General features: G+C 67.2%; 1 protein-coding gene across 2 annotated transcripts in view; it reads right to left on the reverse strand.

Moving 5' to 3' along the window:
- Positions 1–7,997: 7,997 nt before the first annotated feature.
- GALNT9 (polypeptide N-acetylgalactosaminyltransferase 9) overlaps positions 7,998–20,034 on the reverse strand; it is a 44,345-nt gene continuing 32,308 nt past the window's right edge. Inside the window, exons 6-11 of one of the 2 annotated variants that reach the window (XM_045843884.1) lie at positions 18,605–18,722; positions 12,623–12,808; positions 11,318–11,455; positions 10,763–10,858; positions 9,731–9,898; positions 7,998–8,715 (exon numbers count right to left, since the gene is read on the reverse strand). In XM_045843884.1, coding sequence (XP_045699840.1) covers positions 8,569–8,715; positions 9,731–9,898; positions 10,763–10,858; positions 11,318–11,455; positions 12,623–12,808; positions 18,605–18,722 — 853 coding nt within the window. In that variant the 3' untranslated portion in view covers positions 7,998–8,568. The remainder of the gene's footprint in view (positions 8,716–9,730; positions 9,899–10,762; positions 10,859–11,317; positions 11,456–12,622; positions 12,809–18,604; positions 18,723–20,034) is intronic. The other variant, XM_045843893.1, reaches the window with a different exon arrangement.

The raw sequence follows: 20,034 nt of genomic DNA on the forward strand, positions 1-20,034 counted from the left end.
ACTGGTCACTACTGCGTGGCCAGGGGCCTGCCGGTCAGGTCCCCCTGTGTGCACAGCGCAACCTCTGCACAGTCCCCCTCCCTCCCTCCGTCTGCCTGGTGCCGGGGGTTCCACCCGGAGATGCGGGGCCCCGGGTGATTAAGTCACAGTCGCTCCTGGGATGAGGAGCATCTGCCGAGACCTGGGGAACGCACCTGGCGATGAGGGTTAGGGCTCGACGCCCAAGGGTGTAATTGGCACTTAGAGAGTCAGCTGCAGACGATCAGCTGTCGGGGGGGGCGTATTCCCCGCGGCGTCAGCCGAGCGGAGCTGAGTGTGGGTGCTCTCCTGGGGCAGCAAGGGCGCGGTACCTGGGGCCTCCAAGGCCTGCAGGTGGGGCTCCCCCCTCGCTCGGGAGGCCACGTGGCCCGGCTGGCAGGCAGCAGGCACTCAAATGCCTTCAAATCTAATTTTTCTGGAACTTCCTCAGTCTGGTGGTGCGACCGTGGAGGCGGGCAGTGGAGGCGGGCGGGGCGGGGCGGGGCGGGCCGGGGCTGCAGGGAGACCTCGGCCGGCACGTTCACACCCACCATTGCCAGTCGCCCGCTGCCAGCACCCGAACTCCCCTGGCTCCTATGGCAGCAGCTCCCGAGCACGGGGTGCGTGTGGGGCTGGCCAGCAGACACTGGTCCCTGAGCCAGCTGTCCGGTCAGTTCCTGCGGGGACCATTCCCGGGGGCTGCGAGCGCACTGGGCCAGGCCTCTGTGTCCTGAGCCTCCTCTGTGGGCAGGTCTCCGAGGGGCCGCGGGACGGCCTGGGGCAGTGCCTGGGGTGGGGCAGGGACGAGCCGGCCTCCCGTTTCCTTCGAGCTCCCGGTCCAGCTGTGCCTGAGGCCAGACCCGCTCTCCTCTGGAGAAATCTCGTGAAAATGCTCCGGTCCTGCAGTCCAGGGGCCCCTTGGGCTCGACAGTTTGCTCGGAGACCCTGTACCCAGCGAGCAGGTGAGCCCTGGTTCTGGTCCCCCGCAGAGGGCTCAGGACAGGTCTGGCCACGACGGAGGGCGGGGGCCCGGACCACCACCCTCCCATCCGTGCCGGCCCTCGGCCCCGGGTGACCCTGGGTGGGGCTGTGACGGGCGGGAGCTGTGGGCTCCGCACCCCGACTTCCTGCCTCTCACGTAACCTCTCGGAGCCTTTGCCCGGGGTAGAGCGGGTCGGAGGCGGCTCCGCCCCCAGGTCTCCGGGGCGGTCGGGCCGGAGGCCGGCCCTGAGGTGGAGTCGGGCAGACAGGGTCCTCCGCAGAGGGGAGGGGACTGCTGACCGGCCACAGGAGCCACACAGAGCCGCCCCTTCCAGGGTCCTCCCTTCGGACAGGAGGTGGTCAGCGGGTGACCCTGATCACCTGCAGGGACTAGCAGGGGACAGGGGCCTCCTTCATAAATGTCCTTCCTGCCCCGTCAAGTTCCCTGCACAGAGGACAGTGCTCCCTCTGAGCCCCGCCACGGTCTGGACGGCCCCGTCCCAGGAGGGTCGTGTGCTTGTCACGTGAAAATGGCAGCCTGGCTCTTGTGCCTGACCGGGAGCCGTGTCCCCACAAGTGGCCCTTCGGCTGGGAGACCAAACATGGCGTGTCCTCGTAAGACCCTCAAGGTCGGCAGGAGGGGCTGCTGGGGAGGACTGGTCTCCGGGGCGGCGGCAGGTCCAGCTCGGGTGCAGTCGGGGGCGTCTCTCCCGGCCCGTCTTTGGACAGGAGGCCGGACACAGCAGGTGGGGGACGCCAGGATTCTTCCAGAACGGTGGTGCCACGCACTGAGAACTGCCTCCTGGTGGTCGGCAGGGGGTGGGGGGGGGCCTCAGGTCCTGGGGGCAGCCGACGGGTTCACGGGTCAGGGCTTTGGGGCCGCCGGACCATGGCTCAGGAGAGCGTTTTGGGTGCGGGGCACCCGCCATCCTTGGAGAAGCCGCCAGGTGGTTCCCAGGCCGATCTCCAGGGTCAGGTTTCCCGAGCAAGTGGCCGTCACTCCTGCAGGGGCCCGCGTGTCCTTCAGTGCAGCCAGGGCACGAGGTGACACGGAGCCACCCAGCCCGGGCCGGGCCAGGGAGCCTGTGGCCCCCGCTCCTGGGCTGAGCCCAGTCAGGAGGGAGGAGGTGGAGGCAGGCGTCTTGGGTCCTCGTGGGGAGAAGTCAGTCTGCAGACCCAGGTGCTGGGAGCCCCGGCTCCGGCTGCATGAGCTGCCGGGGCATCTGCTGGGCCAGGTTGCCAGCCAGCCCCCCCACGCCCAACACCGGGGGTCCTCACCCCACCGCCCACTGCTCCCATCCCAGGGCTGGGCCTCTGCCGTCTGCCGCAGGGGCTGGCTTGGCTGGGGACGGAGTTGGATGGAGAAGTCTGTTGAGGGGCATCCCTGTGTCTAAAGCTGGTCTTGGGCAGATGCGGACGTGCTCTTCCTGTCAGCAGGGACCTCTCCTGAGGCGATTACACTTCCTCGTCTGGGGGTGGACAGGGAATTGCGTTAGGGGGTGTCGGAGGGGCTGGCAGAGGGGGGAGGAGTCTGCCTGCGCGTGAGGGCGGGCCACGGGGGACCCCAGAGCTGGGACCGGTGGCTTCAGCTTCTCACAGCCCCTCAGTCTGCCCCCAGGAGCGAAGTGGGCCGGACGAGGCCGGCCCTGCTCTGAGCAGCAGGTGGACGCCTGTCAGGGACCCAGGAGGGGTGCCCTGGACCCCCACCCGGCCGGAGGTCTTAGTGACACACGGTGGGACCCAAAGCAGCCAGTGGATCCAAGGGTGCCCCCAGGGGGACCCCACTCCACTCACCCCAATTTTAAGAATTTTTGTTGTAGAATGATATAGAATAACTATAGAAATTGCAATTAATTATAACTATTTTACATGAATAACAACTACGTAACATAATTATTGATTATAAGTATATAATTAACATGTACTAATTACTTGTTATAAAGTTAGTTATGAATTATAGTTATTATAATAACTATATAATAAGTTGTTTATTTAAACAATTAAATGAAATTATGGGTACAGTGACTATCGTCATTACGATTATGGAAAATAGTAGAGCATCGTTTTCTTATCGTAGGTAGACCAGAAAGACAAACCTGGGACGTGAAACTTGTCTTCTCACTCTCACTGCTGGTACGGAGTCCCTGGTGTTCCGATGCATGTGCTTCTTGCACTGTCAACAAGGGTGGCTGCCACCCCCCCGGGGCCAACGGGCGTCCCCCATCCGGGGCTCCGTAGAAGGAGGTAGTTTATGGAGGAAAACGGTTTGCAAGCGGGCAGGCGCGGCCTCTGCACTCTGGGAGACGAAGGGGAAGTGGGCTGGTATAAAGAAAGTGCCCACCCTGGGCCCTAAATGGTCCATTTCTATGCAAATGAGGAATCCACATTCGCACAGTCTGATTGGTCCAGACGGCACTGCCCTGATGGTTAGGGAGCTTCTCAGATTGGCCAGTAAAGATGCAAATGAGGATATAGCTGCATGACTCCGATTGGACGGGGCAGGTCTCAGCCCATTGGTTGAATGCGATGCCTGGAGCTGCTTTATAAGGGTCGGTGCAGACACGGGCACCGCAGTCAGGAGGCTGGGAGCTGCTGCCTGGCTTTTCCCTGAAATGCAGCATGTGTGTGCATGTGCGTGTGCATGTGCATGTGTGCGTGAGGGGGGCCTCTGTCAGCAAGAGCCGCTGGACCCTGGTTGGGAGTTTGGGCCCTGCGAAGCGCCCTCCCTTGGCAGGTGTGTCTTTCTCAGAGTCGACAGCACACAGACACATTTTATTTACTAGCCAGAATTATACTTTGGGCACGTTTTAAACAAAATCTTCCTCTTTGGGGGTATAATTTACACACAATAAAATGTGCATTTAAAACGTGTTTTCCTCATTTTTTTAAACATTTTCACTTCAAAATAATTTAAGTGGCAAAAAGAGAAAAAAGATGCAAAAACAGAGTGAAGGAATCCCGTGTGTTCTTCCGACCGGGAACGCCTCCCACACGCAGCCCCGCGCCTCGTCGGAGCGCCTGGGACCCCGTGGCCTGGCTTTCCTCTTCTGCTGTGGAGTTTTCTTTTTCGGGGACACCAGTGATCCCTCCTACGCTGAGTCTCCCTCCTGTGGAATCCGAGCGATTTGTCTTCTTTCCGTGGCTTCTCTTCGAGGCTTCTCCCTAAATCTCTGGTCGCGGTGAGACCGGCAGCTTCCTTCCGCGTCAGCGGCCGCGTCGCTCTGAGCCACCCTCCGCTCCTTCGGCTCCGGGGTCCCGGGTCCTCGCTGCCTCCTTCAGTCGTGCATCCCATCTCCAGGTTCCCCTCCAGAGCACTGACTTCTTCCGTCCTCTGGCGCAAGAAGCTCCCCCCGACGTTTCGATTCTGTGGGCTGTTTTCTTCCAGAATGTCTCTTCACGTGTCTTTGGCCTCCCCCTCCTTTCCTCCCTCCCTCCCCACCCCCCTGCCCCCCGCCCGGGTCTTCTCTCCTTCCACGCCCTGCGGGGACACGGAGGAGCCAGCTGGCCCGCGAGGACACGTCTGTTCCCGCGGACCCTGGGGGCAGGTCTGGCCACTGTGGGCTGGGGGCCGCGTGCTTGGACCCGTGAGGGCCAGCTCTGAGGTCAGCAAAGGGACGGCCGAGCGCCCAGGCAGCCGTGACCCGCGCGGAGAAACGGGCCGGGGGCTGGGACTCGTCACCGCCAAGCCCGGGACCGGTCTGGCTAAACTGCCTGGAAATGACTGATGGTTGCCGGGCGGCGGGCCCGCCGGCCGTCACGGAGTCAGCGGAGAGAGACGGCCCGTCGGTTTGCGTTAGCACCGGCTTCAGTTTGAAGTGACCGCTGGGAGCTTCCAAGAGCAAGAACGTACGAGGCTTCTCATCCCGCTGGTCCCTGAGCGGTCAGCTGCCTGGCTGACCAGGAGTCCGTTCAACCAGCTGGGGCGTCTGGGGCGGCGGCTCTCACCAACGTGAGGAGGCGACCCGCCTCCGGCCTCACGACCCGGTTCACCCGGTGCGGCTTCTCGGGGGGCGCCCGGGGCTCTCTGAGTCTGGGGGCTCGCACCCCAGCACCCCAGCACCCGGCCACCACCCGCTCTCGCTGCTCCGCTGGGGTCTCAGCTTCCCCGCCCCATGCTCGGCAGGGCGTCCGCCTGTGCAGGGGCCTGGGCGCTCCGAGCGGCTCTGAGCTTTCGGGGCCCCGTCCTCTGAGTGGCGGGGAGTCGTCTCCACCAGCACAGGGGCCTCCCGTCCCCAGGCCCCGGCCCCAAGGCCGCACGGCGGGAACGGCAGGAAGACGCCTGCCCCCCACACACACAGTCACCCCCCTCCCGCGAGCGCAGGACGGCGACGGTCTGGCCATGGCATCTGGCCACGTCCACAGGGCGGGGAACTTGGGTGAGAAAGGTCACAGCACCTTCGTCGTGACCTCCTCACAAGCTCCGAGGGACCGAGACAGGCGACGAGGGCCTGTGGAAGGAGCTCTTGCGTCCACGGTTGCCCCAGGAGCCGGCGCCCGGCCGGCGCTGCTCGCGCCCTCTAGCCGGCGCCGTGACTGCCCCGCCCGAGCTCCCTCCGCCTGTGCAGGCCGCCTGGCCCGCGGGACCTGTACGGGGGTCGCCGCCCTGTCTGCCCGTGCTGCGTGGAGACCTGTGTCTCTATTCCCAAAGGAGCACTTCCGGTGACAAGACAGCCAGGCGACGTCGCATTTCCTCCGTCGTCAGCGCGCCCAGTCCTCCCAGCCCACCCGGTCCTCCCAGCCCAGCGGCGACGCCTCAGGAAGTCCCGTCGTGGCGGGCAGAGTTCTGCACACACCTCTGTCCAGGCCTCGGCGGCCCCGGGTTGTGGGGGGCGCTGCAGGGTGGGGGCTCCTGCCATCTCTGTGTCCGGCCCGCGTGCCCGGGACATGCCCGCTGAGCTAGGAGCGAGCGGAGGAAGTGGGGGGGAGGGGCCCGGCTGCTGAGAGGGGCCCGGGGAAAGGCTCCGGTGGGGCGGGCGGGCAGGACCCTCCCCACCCTTTGAGGGTCCCCGTTCACCCGTGACCGGGAGTCTCGGGTAGGAGAGAGGCCTGTGGGAAGCCAGGTCTCCCGGCCCGGCCGCTGCCTGGTGCTGGGGGTGAGGCTGGCACCCGCCCTCACGGAGTGAGAGCCCCGGCAGGGGCTCGGCGCTGCAGCGGACAGACGCCCTGCGTGGGGACGCCACCTGGCCTCTCCCCTCCGTCCCGGCGGTTGGGCCAGGGACCCCCGGACGGGGTGGGTGCCCGGCAGGACGGGGCCTCGGACCCCAGGCCCCCCGTCCCGTGTCCTCCTCCAGGCCAGCCCCTCCCTCGGTGCCCAGGGATGACTATGGGGGCTGCTCTGGGGTCTCAGAAGACTCTCCCTTGTGTCTGCTGGTCCCCTGGCCAGCGGCTGCCTCTCCCACCTGCACCAGGTGTCAGGGCTGCCCTGCCCCTTCCCTGCTCCCAGGACCCCCTCCCCATGGGATCCGCTCCCCCAGACTGAGTGGCGAAGGAAGCCTCACCGCAGCGGGTCGTTTTCATTAGACGGAATTAAATTCCGAATCCCGTCACCTCCGGCGGGAGCGGAGGGGAGGGCAGGGCCGGCCGCCTCCCCGGGGCCCCGGCAGTCAGGGCCGCTGGCCGAGGAGCCGCTTTGAACCAACGCCGCGGGCGTCTCTGCATTCGCCACGGAGCCGAGTTATGATCGGATGAAGGAGCGGCGGGAGCCTGCGGCTAACTTTCATTAAATTCTGTTTGCTTGTGTCTTGGCCATTTATAACACCACTGCTGTCCAAAAAGAGAAAAAATACTCGGCAGCCAGGCAGAGTGGAAGGAGCACAGGCTTGGGGGCCGGACGGACCCGAGTGTGAGCCCCTGCCCAGCCTCGGGCAGAGCGTGTGGCGGACACTTGGGCAGAGGAGCCCTGGCCGGGCAGCTCCGTGGGCGGAGCGTCGTCCCGCAGGCCAAGGCTGCGGGTTCGATCCCCAGTCAGGGCACAGACAGGAATCAACCAATGAGTGCATCAGTGAGTGGAACTGCAGGCCTGTCTCTCTCTCTCTCTCCCTCTCTCTCCCCCGCTCCTCCTCTAGACAAAAAAAAACAAAAAATGTGAAGACCAGGGTCAGAGGGTGCAGGGACAGGGGGCGGCTTCCCACAGTCCGTGGGTGGTGCCGGATGCCGTTCTGAGCCCAGGATGGTGGTCGGGGTGGGGGAGGGGAACGCGAGTGTCCACGAATTGGGAAGATGGTGGAGCTCGGAACCACCCCTTGTCCCCAGGGCCCGAGAACCGCGAGCCCCCCTACGACCTCCCTGCCCAGGGTCGTGGAGACGCCCACCACACCGCCAACCTCTGATCTTTGGGAAGCAGCCCCCCTGACCTCCCCCGGGACCAGGGGCCCTGGGCAGCACCAGCAGCAACTCCTGCCCTCCCTGAAGAGGCCCCACCGGGCCCCCCGGCCACCGTGCTGTCCCCGGAAGGGCAGCCAGGCTCCCGGCCACAGCAAGGGGACCCCTGGGGGCAGTGCACACCCCGGCCTGAGGCCCGCGGCCAGGAAGCCTGCCCAGGTCACTCCTGCCTGTAAGCAGGGGAGAAGCCGGAATTGTCGGTGCCTACAGTTCTGCCCGGGGAGATGCTCTGCTCTGCAGACGGGGAGCTGGGAGTCGCCTCATGGCAGCCGGGCCTTTCTCACCGCGGGGCGGCCGGGCCAGCCCTGGGTCCCTGTCCTCGGACACCTGAGGGCCCCGTCATCCGGCAGGGGACAGGGATAAGCATCTGCCCGGCCCTGGATGTGACAGGGGGAGGGACAGGCAGGACCTCTCCCGGTTTCTCTCCTGGGGTCCTGCGATCGTCACCAAGCCCACCCGGTCCTGGTCCCGGTCCCGGTGTGGAGGTTCCAGCACAGTCTGGGGCGGGGGCGGGGGGCGGGGTCAGGGTGCTGCTTCCCAACTCCGCCCCAGGGCCCCAAGGCCCCTGCCCGGATGATGCGTAAGCAGAAGGGCGTGGCCATGTGCCGATAAAACTTTATTTATAAAAACGGGCCAGGGGCCACAGGTCCTTGTTTGCTGGCCCCTGCCTCAGAGCAACGAGGAGGGGACGCTGCCCCGACCAGCTCCGACTCCAGGGGACCAGACGTGAGTCTCTGCAGTGTGATCTGCTCTGCGCCGGCCGACGCCGTCCTGTTCACATGGCCTCGCGACACTGTGGGGGCTGCCTGGCAGACCCCGGTCTCAGCCACAGGAGGTGGTGCTTTGCCTGCTCCTGGCGTCCAGCTGGGCGCCCACAGGAGGCGGTCACGTCGGCAAGGGCGGGCCTGCTGCCCTCTGCGTTCCTGGGGGCGGTTCTGCGGGGGGCGGGCAGGGGCTCCGGCACATGCAGGGGCGGCCGTCCAGGCGGCTGCACAGGAAAACCATGGAAAAGGCACGTGGTTCGGAGCCGGAGGCGGCTGTGGGCCTGTCGGGCAGAGCCGCCCAGCTGGGAGGGTCCAGAGCCTGGAGGGCGGCCCCTCCGACCCACACCCACCAGCCGCCGGGGCCGGCGCGGGCCCAGCCAGGTCCTCTGGACTCCGGCCTGGGGTGGGCGGGGGGGCCGGGAGGTCAGTGCCGGCCGTGCTTGACCCAGTTCCGGATGGCCCACTTCTGGCCCGAGCAGCGCTGCATCACCAGCCGCAGCCCGAAGTTGGCGTCTTTCGACATCTCCACCTCCAGGCACCGGCCGGTGTCCCGGCTCACGATGGGGCCGCTCTGCGGGGCGGGGACACCGAGTCAGCGCGCGCCCCCGGGAGCTGCTGTGAGGGCATCCCCGGGGGTGCGGGACGCGAGCCCATGTGGCCCCTCACAGCCACCCGAGACGGGGTCCTGTCTGTCCGTCCATGCCCAGGTCCCTGTGTCCTCCCACTCCATCAGCCATCCCACCTGCTCCCCCAGCTCCTCGGGGTCGGAGGGGTGACCGGGACAACGGAGCCCAAGGCCCCGAGATGCACATTTCCCCGCGTGTCCCTGCCTGCGAGTCCTCTGTCCTTCCCGAGGCTCAGCCGGCCCCCCCCCCTTCCTGGCCCCCTGGGGACGCCTGGCCCTATCGGGCTCCCTCCGGCGGCCTCTCCTGTGACCGGGGCCCCCGTGTTGTGTGCCTGCTCGGCTGTGTGTCCTGGGCGACGTCTGCCGCCTGGCCGGGAGCGCGGGCGTGGGCGGGGGGTCAGGGGCGGGCGGCGAGGACCCCAGGCAGGGAGCGGCCACACTCACTGCCCAGTCTTGGGCACAGGGTCCCGGCCGCACACTGAGGGTTCACGTGCTGTTCACACCCCAGGGCGCGGGGTGGGGGGCCCCGGAGGAAGGGTCAGGGCTGCAGGAGGAGCTGGGTGTGCGGGTCGGGCCCACCCAGCTGGGGGCCGGCCACCTCTGAACTGCCAGCCCACGGGTGCGTCCTCAGGGATCCGAGTGCAGACCCAGCGGCCCCCAAAGGGCCAGGGGGGTGGTGCCAGCCGAGCGGGAGGACTTGGGCCTGGCCCCCACGCCGTGGCCTGCAGCGGGCTGAGGGCTCCCCGGCCCCAGTCACCCTCCCCCTCCCCCAGTGCCCTTCATCAGGAGGCTGGAAGAGGTGAGAGTGGGGGTCCCCCCAGGGGAGCAGCAGCTGCAGGGTTGTGACCTGGCTGTGACCCTGTGCCTGTCACCTAACCTTGGTGCGTCGCGGTTCAGGTGGAAGCAGCTGATCCGGGCCCACCGCTGCCCCCACTCCCGCCCAGGGCCCCGCCCCGCCCACCTGGGTGAAGTCCCACAGCCGCTGCGCCGGCCGGGCCACGTCCTCGCACTTCCGCAGGGCGGGCGCGCGGGCCCTGCCGTCGTCCACCAGGCACTTGGAGTCGGGCAGGAAGGCGGTGGAGCCCAGGGGGCCCAGCTGCAGCAGGCCCTCCGTGCTGTAGCGCACCAGCTGGGGGGGTGGGAGCCGCGGTCACCCTGGGCGGGGCCCTGGAGGCAGAGGGGGCACCACCTCCGGGGGCCAGAGTGCCACCGAGGGGACTCCGCCCGGGGTCCTGGCCCTGCTCCCGCCTGGCCCTTCCGTCCAGTCCACAGGGTCCCTCCCAGCAGGACGCCTCAGCCCCTTCCCCACTCCCGCAGGGCCTGCAGCGCGGCTCCCGGGAGGATCTCCACCCCCACCCCCGCCGCCTCATCTGCCCTGAACCTCGAGGCGAAGCCGCGAGCGCGGCCCAAGGTCACACGTGCTGCGGCCCTAGTTCCCGCTGTTTGCAAACCACAGGCTCACAGCGGAGTCCAGGCTGCAGGCTCCTGCCCCGCCCAGACGCGCGACCTTGGGCCAGTCTCGCCGCCCCTCCCGCCCCGGCGCCCCCGTCTGCCGGCGGGTCTCACTGCGCCCGGCCCACCGGCCCTGGGAAGGACCCAGTGGACGCCGCGGAGAGTGTGCGACCGACCGGCAGCCGCGGCACCGCGTGTGGCGCCTGCGCGGTGGCGGACGCCCCGCCCACCCGTGTGCTGGAGCCACTCAGCAGCCGGGGCCTCCCGTCCAGCCGTCCGTCTGTCCGTCTGAGGGGCAGGGGAGCCAGGGCACCGGGATCAGCGACGGCCTGATGTCTTGCCCCTCACTTCCGTGGGGTGTGCACGTGTGTGCGTGTGCACGTGCCCATGAGCCTGTGTGCACCTGCATGTGCACGTGCGTGCCTCCTGGGGGGGCGGGTGCTGACCTCACAGCGCCGGCGGCAGGAGAACGCCCAGCAGGCTGCCGCCCTGCCCTGTACCCGCCTGCGGCCCGCGGCTGGCGGGGTGAGCGCCCCCTTACCTGGGACGACATCCCGTGGCAGGGGTAGAGGATCGCTCGGTCATCGTCCTCCGCGCCCTGGTCCAAGCAGTAGCCGCTGGCTTTGCTGTTTCTCACCTGCAAGCAGCAACCAGTGGAGAAGCCCACGCAGTACGGTGCCAAGGCCGAGGCGAGGCTGGGGGGCCCCGCCCACCCCGCCCCCTGACCTGGGCAGAGGAGGGGCTGGGGAGGAGGTGTGAGGGGGGGCTCCAGGAAGTGGCTCACTGGGGAGGGACTGGTGGGCTCCTCGGGGGGCGTGACCACGCCTGTCACCCGAGGACAGATGGGCCTCCCGCGTAAGCGTGGAGCCCTGGCCGCCCCCGCACAGGGGAGACTTGCGGACGGAAACGCGCCCGTGCCCGGTGCCGCTGACGTCTGTGACCGCGCTCGGACTCGGGGCGCAGGGCGCGTGCTGGGGCGTGCACAGCGGGGGGCCGGGGCCCTGGAGGGTCAGGACCAGGGAGGGCTGGGGTGGGGGACCCGGGGCGTGGGCGGGAAGCCGCCAGAGCCCAGGGGCCGCCGGCGCGGAGGCGGTACCTCTCCGTACGTGAGGGTGTTGTTGTAGGTCCTCATCTCGGGGTACACGTTCTCCAGGTACCACTTGAAGCTGCGGCACTTCAGCCTCTGGCGCAGGGCCCGCCGCTCGGACACGTCCCCAAAGTCCACCCCTGGGTTCTGCCAGGCCGGGAGGGAGGCCGGGAGGCGTGAGTGCCGGTCACATGACGCGGGAGCTCCAGGAACTGGGGCCCCCTCCTGGGAGCAGCCCCGCCCCTCAGGGCTTCCAGGGGCGGAGCCTCCGTCTCTGGGGCGGACTCCCGCCCTCCCACGGCCCTGGAAGGTCCGGCGCAGCTGTTCCCAGCGGGAGGCCTGGCGTCTCCACCCGCCCCGGCCCCGGGCCCTCCTGGCGGCGGACCTCAGAGCCCCTGGGAACATCTGCCTCCCGTGCGGGGTCTGGGCCCGGCCAGAGCGTGCGAGCTGAGGGGGCTCTGGGGCATGGGGTGTTGATGCGCACACAGCACACACATACAGGCACACTTGCACGTGTGCACACACATCTGATTGTGTGTTCACACATGTACATAAACGCACGGGTCTGCATGTGCACAGGAATGTGTATGTGCACAGTGTACATGCATGTGCACACATTTGCACAGGGGACACACACGTGTGCATGCTTGCACACCCAAGCCCACTTCCCCAAGCTCCGCCCCCAGCCACAGGCTGCTGGTTTGGCACCTCTGGTCAGTGCCCAGCTCTGGCTTCTTGTGAGCAGTGGACAGACGCCTCACCCGGCCTCCTGTCCCCATGTCCCCCTGCGTGGTATGGGCAGGCCTGGCTGCAGGGCCCCGGACTTGAGGAGGAGGCCTGCACTCGCACAGCACCCGGGCCCTCGGCACCCTCTGCCTCTGCCCCCTGGGGTGTGCATCCCCGAGCGAGTGACTGGACCTCCCTGGGCCTGTCCCCTCTGCCGGGCGGATGGCAGCCCTGCCATGGGCTCCCTGCGTTGCCACCGCGGCGGCCACATCACTGTGGCCCGGTGCTGGGCTCACTGGGAAAGGCCTCTGTGCGGGAGGGGCGGCTGTGGCCCCTGCAGGGGCCGCCGTCCTCCTGGGGCAGCGTGCGGCCAGCAGCCAGCGGCCACACCTGCCACAGCCGGGCTCCGCGGACCGGCGTGACCAGCAGAGGGTGGGAGAGGTCTCCCCAGAGGGGTGCTCGCTGCTGGACAGGGCTGCCCCTGGTGGAGGGGACAGTCAGGACACTGTCCCCCCTGGGCCTCCCCGGGCCCCGAGGATGGATGGCCGCCCGGCCGCCCGCCTGCCCGCTGCCCGCCTGCCGGCTCACTGTCATGGGGATGTTCCAGGCCATGTACACGTGGGACTTGAAGCCGTCCATCCAGACCTCGGCCGCCCGCAGGGCGTTGCGCTTGGCGTAGTAGTCGATGTCGTTGTTGTAGGGCTTCCGGGTGCGCTCGATGTGGGCCACACGGGAGCAGGGCAGCACCTCCATGCTGCCGCCGCACTGCCACACCTGCCGGGGCGCCGCGGTCAGCGGTCCTTCCCCCCCCCGGCCCTCCCCCGCCACACTGCACCCCTGCTCCCAGGCCCCAGGACACCCCCCCCCGCCCGGGGCACCCGGAGGCCCGGCCCCTGTGGGCTTGCCCGAGGGGCCACAGCCAGGGAGAAGCTGCCCCCTGGCGCCTGGACCGAGCTGCCCCCTCTGCTGTTTACCGCCGTAGTTCACGTCTCGCGCACGTTGTCACACACAAACAATCGAGGGACCTTTTCCCCACGCATGTTCCACCCACGCCAGCGTGTCATCACTGCCCGTCCCCACGTCCCTGCCCCGCCCCACTCAGAGACCCCGAGACCGGGCACCACCGGTCAGCGGCTCCTGTGTGGAGGGCGGGTCTTGGCATGAGGGTGCGGTGCCGTCACCTCGGGGCGTTTCTAGGAGAAGTGACAGAGCCACGGCTCCAGACGCTGTCTATTCGGTGGGTCCCATCGCACCACAAACCCCTGGTTTTCCTGCAGTTCCAGGTGGGTGTCTCATACAGATCTGGCCAATGAGGTGTAAGCGACGGTGTCACAGGGAGGGGGAGTTTTGGGGAAAGCTGGGGCTTGTCCTAAAAAGGGACAGGCTCAGCTGGCAGGGCCCTTTGCCCTTTTCCCCTTCCTTCTGCTGGGAATGTGGATGTGAGGTCTGGAGGAGTGGCAGCCATTTCGTGACCACGAGGCAATAAACACGAGGCTCAAGGTCTACACAGCAAACATGGCCGATGGAAAGTAACAAAGTGCCCGAGTTCCCACACTGATTGTGGAGTTGCCGTGCCAACCGTGCGCTTCCTGAGACACCTAAATACCCGTTCAAGCCTCGGGTGGCTGGGTTTTCTGTTGTTGCATTCAGACTGACCAAGCCAGACCAGGAGGCGTCAGTGGAATGAACAGAAGCCCCAACAATCCTGTGTGTCAGGGCACACGGGGGATTAGCCTCGTTCTCTTACAGACGAAATCGAGAACCCAGGCGCAGAGAGGCCAAGAGACCTGTGGAGGGTCACACCGCTGACTCGTGCTGCAGCAGGGAGTGGGAACCAGCGTGCGAAGCCCCTGACGTTGCTGCCTCACCCGGCGCAGTGGAGACGACACGGAGCAGAGTCACGTGACCCGAGTGTCACCGGCACACCCACTGCGTGTCTCAACCACTGATGACCTCAATCAGTTTGGTTCCTTGCCCCCCAAAAAGAAACGGCCATCACGGTGTGGGGACCCGGGGTCAGCCTGCAGGCAGCCGCGCAGAGGGAAGGGCCCCAGGAGCCGGGAGACCCACCTCGGACCCCCGGAGCCCAGCCCGTCAGCCCAACAGAGCCCGACCCCTCAGAGCCGGGCTGTGACTGGCCGGGCCCCAGAGCAGGCTGTCCCGCCCTGACAGCTGAGACCGCGTGGGTGCCAGCGGTCGGCTCCCTCCCTGTCAGGAGGTCAGAATGGGGTGCCACCCCCCCGCCGGCCGCGCCTGAACGTGAGCCCCCAGTGCCCTCGGCTGTCGCCCCAGCGCCGGTGCAGCCTGCAGCCACGCGGCCACATCCTGGCTGTCGATCTCCGGGTGGGTCAGTCTCGGGGAGACCCTGCCACCGGCCACACCGAGCGTGTGCTGCTGCCCCGTCACCAAGCGTGTGGGCTTGTCTCACGGCCCGTCGCGGCTCCCCGCTCCAGTGTCCGACAGGGATGCGGCCCAAACGTCCAGGGATTCCCCACCCAAGTCAGACGCGGGCCGGTCACCCCTCAGCCCGTCTGGGGCACAGAGGTCGTTAGACGTCACCGGGGACCGGCCCGGGTCCTCCACTACGTCGCATGGGGTTTGCAGGTGGCAGCAGAGGCTTCCAGTGACGGAAATAACTCCCTGCACCTGACCTGCAGCTTTATCAGCTCTCCTGCCGCGGGCCTCGCCTGTGCGTGGAGAAGCGTCGTCCAGCGTCTCAGTCGGGGCCGAGGGGAACTGATCCCCCCCCCGACGTGGGGTCTGGCCCGGGGGGGGGGGTTGCTGGCCGTGGCCCCGGCTCCTGGGGACACTGCATCTTCAGTGGCTGCCCTGGCTCCGGCCTCCCTGTCCCGCCTCCCAGGAGCTGGGCCCCGCCTCGTCCCTTTTTTTTTTCTTTTGACTTTGTAACAATCCACACATCCAAACCATGAAATGGACGCCCCCTCCACAATCCACCCATCGCCCCCCATCCGCCAGGCGAGGAGAGCAGATTGAGAGAGGATGCGAGCTCGGGGCCCGAGCGCAGGTCCAAGCTGAGGCTGACGGACGCAGGTGTCCCCCACCCCACAGGCTGTGTCACCTGGCACCAACCCAAGAGGCCCCCAACCACCACCTTCCCTTTGGAAGCACGAAATTTCCCACGTGAGCAAAACCCAGGGCTTCACACCTGCTCTGGGGAGAACTGTGCATCGCTTCCAGAGACTTCCCGCCAGAGCAGCTTTGTAAAAGGGATGGCGGTCCACCTCGGGGCCCACCCCCACCCCGGCCCGGCCCACTGGGGAAGCGTTGACTCCGGCAGCAACAGGCAGGAGGGAGGTCTTCAGGGCGGAGCTGGGCTGGATTTCACTTTGGAAAGGAAGTCCCATCTCCCAGGCCCCAGAGGCTCCGTTCACAAATTTGGGGCGAGAAAACGTCCCTGCCTGGAGCCTCTAGGAGTCTCTCCACACACACACGCTGGAGAGCAGCCGTTCCGGTTCCTGCTCGCGGCACCGAACCCCCGGAGCCTCCGGGAGCTTCCGTGCGGATCCCTCCGTCCGTGTCAGGGACACTTGCGGCGTCTCACGCTGATGGAAAGGGAAGCGACAGCTTCCGTCCTTCCTCCCTGACGAGTGGTTGCTCAGCCGGCGGCCCCCCAGCCAGCAGCAGGGGCGCCTGGCTGCGCCTCTCGTCCAGTCCTCAAGGCCCCTCCAGGCTGCGGGTCAGGAGCCCCGGGCACAGCCCTGCAGGGGAGTCTGGGGTCTGCGGGAATTGGGGGCCGGCTGTACTAACGGCCTTGGGCTCCCCACCCCCAGCCGCACCCTGCACCCTGCGCCCTGGGCTTGGCTGTCCCCGGCTGTGTCCTCACGCTCACCCCGGGTCGCTCCACCCAGCGGCCCCCCAGAGCCTCAGCCCCGAATTCGGTGGCTCACTTTTCACCCCAGGACTTCCCCGTCTCCACTCCCACTGGGGGTCAGCTCCACACAGCCCTCGCCTCGGAATCTCCGCCTCGAGCCCCCGGAGGTGCGGCCCCACGTGGGTCGTCCGTCCCCACGGGAGGCGAGTCTGCGTTTGGGGCCACGGTTCCGCGCACCCCGCCGCTGCAGCGGGAGCCGAGGCCCCGGGCCAAGACAGAGCAGCAAAGGGCTCCCACTTCCGTGCGGCCGCGGGCTTTCCTGGGCGCAGGCTCCGCGGACACGGACGGTTCCCGCGGTGCAGCACTCCCGCTCCCCGACCGGCTCCAGGGCGTCCCTCGCGGGGGATGGGGGACGAGCATTCCCACAGCCGCAGAGACGACACTGGCCCCGAGGCCGCAGAATTACTCCTCTAATTGGGTCACATCGATCGGAAGGGCTGCATGTGCGTCCGCGTTAACGACACTTCAGAGGCAGCAGCGGCTGCGAGGCCTGTGTGTGTGGGCACAGGGTCCCGGGAAGGCGGGGGAAGAGCACGTGGAAGGGAGGGGAGGCCCGGCCGCACCCCGGGGGGACGCCAGCTGGGGTGGGGGCAGGGGCCTGGCAGCGAGAGGCGTCAGCCAGGCAGGTGGCGGGGGCTCTGGGGCTGGGAAAATTCTTGGACCCTGTTTCCAAGCTCCCTGGGAGCACCTGGCCCCAAGGTGCCCGCAGCCAGTCTCTTTCTGCTGCCCCTCAGAACAGGGCTGGCTGGCCCCCTCAGCTGGAGTTCAAGGTCAGACAGGCCTTTTGAATATGAGCACGTGCCAAGCTCCCGGGGGCTGGTGCACTGACATCAGCTTTCCTGATTTGTGTCCACATCCGTGCTGCTCACTCCCAAGCCTAATCATACCTGCACCTGCACCTGTGCCCGCACCTGCACCTGCACCTGTGCCCGCACCTGCACCTGCACCTGCACCTGTGCCCGCACCTGCACCTGCACCACCTCAGTCAGCAGACTCCTCCAAGGGCCTGAAGAGGGGGCATCTTGCAAGAAGACCAGACTCTGTGACCACAGGGTGACCCCTGGCCCTGGTCTCCACTTCACCAAGCGGGGTCTGGGTGCAATGCTGGGCAGGGGAGGGTCCGCATTGGGCAGAATCTGCCAGGTCCACCCCCCCGACTCCACTTGCAGTGCGGATACCTGAGGGCTGGTTCTAAATGTGGGATTTAAAACTGGGTCACTCGGAGAATCTCGTACGGCAGCACACGGTGCTGAGCTGCTTCCAAGGGCCTGGGGCGTGGCCTACGCTTCTCGCATCAGATGCACGAGAATTTGTTGTGCACTTGGGGGAGTGTCTGCTACGATACCAGGCAACGAAAATGCTTCAAGAGGGAAGAAAGTACATTACGTTTGTAAGCGTCGTTTTAAAAGGTTCAAGGGACTTTAACTGCCGGCAGAAACGGAACTGACTGTTCAGTGGCGGTTGGTCTGTTCAGCCCGGGGTAACCAGACAGCAGTCAAAGGAAAGGAGGGGATGGGGGTCGTTCTATGAGATTGGTAACCACGACGCCACGCTCTCTCGGTTGAACCTCAGAGCTTAAAGCAAGCAGGACTGGAAAGGTGCCACTTCCATACACTGCGTATGAATTTTTAAAAATTGGCCTTAATCCGTTCTGTGAATAAAGGCCCACAGGCAAAAATCAAAACAAAGCAAAACAAAACAAAAAACAAAAAACCCGTAACGCACACGAAACACAGGAACCGCGCACCCACCGGAGCTCGCCGAGCCTCACCCAGGGCAGCCCGGCCCAGCCACTGGGGACCTGCCCGCCCGCCACGGCCCCTCCTCAGCCAGGCCCCGCCAGCTGCCCCAGCCAAGCATCTGGGAGGAGCTCAGTCCCCCCCACCCCACCCCCCAGCCAAGACCACGGTGCCTCCTTCGAAAGCATCGAGAAGCACGCAGGGTCTGACCGTCCCGGCCGGCTCCCCTCAATGCCTCTGCCCTCCGCCCCCAACCTTGAATCACAGAGGCCGGAGGGGGCCCTGCTTCGGCCCCGCCTGCCTCCCACCCTGCCCCCCAGGCCTCCGTGCTGATGGGCCACACAGGGGACCCGGCCTCCGGGCCTCCGCACGCTGCCTGGACCCCCCTCCCCTCCCCCGCTCCCCCGAGGCACCTAGCCTTCCGCGGGGGGGGCCCTTCCCAGACGGCTCTCTGGGAGCTGCACGCAGACCCCTTCCCGCGCCCCGGCCTCCTCCCGCCGCTCCCTCCTTTCTCCGGACCCTCCATCCAGCGTGCTCCCAGCGGGGCGGCCGTTGGACTGTTAGGGCGCCCCGGAGAACGCGCCTCCCCTGGCAGGGTCTCTGATGAGCAACCAAGACCCTTCCAGAAGTTTCTGTCAGTTCTCCAAGCAGCCGGGGGAAGGAGGTCCGAACCTGGGAGTCTCAGGGACGGGGAGCTCCCCACCCGCAGCCGCCCACACCCGAGGGCCATGCAGCGAACGCCAGCGGCTCGAAGGATCGGAACAAACACAGAGAAAACGCAGCGAGTCCTTGCACTCGGCAGACTCCTCGGTCTCAGTGCCGTCGGCTGCTGTCTGCTGCCGACGCTCAGTCTGGGGCCTCGCGTCCCACTGGCAGGGCCAATGGCCACGGCCACGGCCGACCCGGGCGGCCGCGCAGCGCCCCCTGCAGGCCACTCACCCGCATGCCCAGCTCGATGTTCTCTCCTCCGTACACCTCCATGCCCGGGTCCAGGAGGCCGATGTCCCCGAAATACTCTCGGTCCACCACGAACGAGCAGCCGATCATGGCGGGGGTCCTGGCGGGAAGCAGACGGTGGCGTGAAGAGGTTGGGGGGGAGGTGCCTGCTGGGGGGCAAGCCCGGCCCCGGCCAGCACCGGGGGCGCCTCACGGGCCCCAGGGAGCCGCAGTCCCCCCTCCCCCCGCCTTGTCCTCCGGTCGGCCCCGCCCAGCGGGGCTCAGGGCTGCGACGGGCAGCCAAGAAGGCCGCCCAGAGCCCGCCGTGCGACCCTGCAGGGCCTCAGCGACTGGCCCTGCCCAGGACGCGCCGCCGGATCGGAGAGCGTGTGACCCGTGCGGCTGCGGCACCACGCCGCCCCCCCCCCCCCCGCACGGTCCTCGCCCCGATCACTGTATTCACATCGACGCCACCGAGCGCGCCGCCTCGCTCCGGCCCGAGCAACCGTGTCTGCGGAGTCACGCGCCAACTCGCGGCTGCAGTCCCCTCCAAGACGCGTGACAAGCCGGCCAGTGCCCTGCGCCCCCTCCCCGGCGGTGGTCCCCCAGAGCGGTGCCGGTGCGCAGGGCGTGCACACAGGACAGGACAGCACCGGCGGCTCTGCCGCGGCTGGTGTCGCCCACCCACCCCAGAAAATCTCTCTGCGGCAAGAAGCAGGCAGAGTCTGTGTTTCCGGGCAGGCAGCACCTCCCAGGGCTCTGATGGAAGGTGCTGCCTCCAAACAAAGCAAATTCCCCTGCAGGCTGAGGGCTGAGCTTCTTCCCTGCTCGGGGGCGCAGCCTCCACCGTCCCCCAAGGTCCCGAGGGCTGAGGCGGCTGCCTTCTCTGCTCCGGCCTCATGCCCGCCCCCAGCTCCAGGGGAAATTAAATTCCTCTGCAGTGAAGTCGACTGAGAGAAATCGGCCTCGATCCCAAGACAAAAGAAGCATTTCTACCCCCCCGCAGCTGGGAAATCAGAGGTCAATGCTGGTCAGCTCTCCGGGAAAGCAGGGGTTAAACAGCCTCGGCCCTTCTCCGTGAGCAAGGGTCCCGTCCTGGGTGAGGGCCGTCCTGGGTGAGGGCCGCCAGTGCCCGGCCCACCGCCGTCTGGCTCCACGAGGGTGGGGGGGTGGAGGGGGAAGCCTGGGTGAGCGGCAGCCCGCGGTCACAGCTGCTCATTCCTCCCGTCGCCTTCACCGAGAGCACGTCCCCGGGTGGTGATCTCTGGGGGGCCGAGCCGCCGACGCCCCCGCCCAGCCCGTGACCCCCGGAATGCCTGTTTTCTCGACTGTGCTCCGAGCTCCAACGTGAACTTCCGCGGCGGCGGCGGCAGCAGCGGGCGGTGAGTCTGTTTGCACGGGGAGCCCTGCTGCACTGCTGGGACACGGCAGGG

The sequence above is a fragment of the Phyllostomus hastatus genome, unplaced genomic scaffold (assembly GCF_019186645.2).
Source record: "Phyllostomus hastatus isolate PE091 unplaced genomic scaffold, TTU_PhHast_1.1 phas_contig_1162, whole genome shotgun sequence".
Classification (NCBI taxonomy): domain Eukaryota; kingdom Metazoa; phylum Chordata; class Mammalia; order Chiroptera; family Phyllostomidae; genus Phyllostomus; species Phyllostomus hastatus.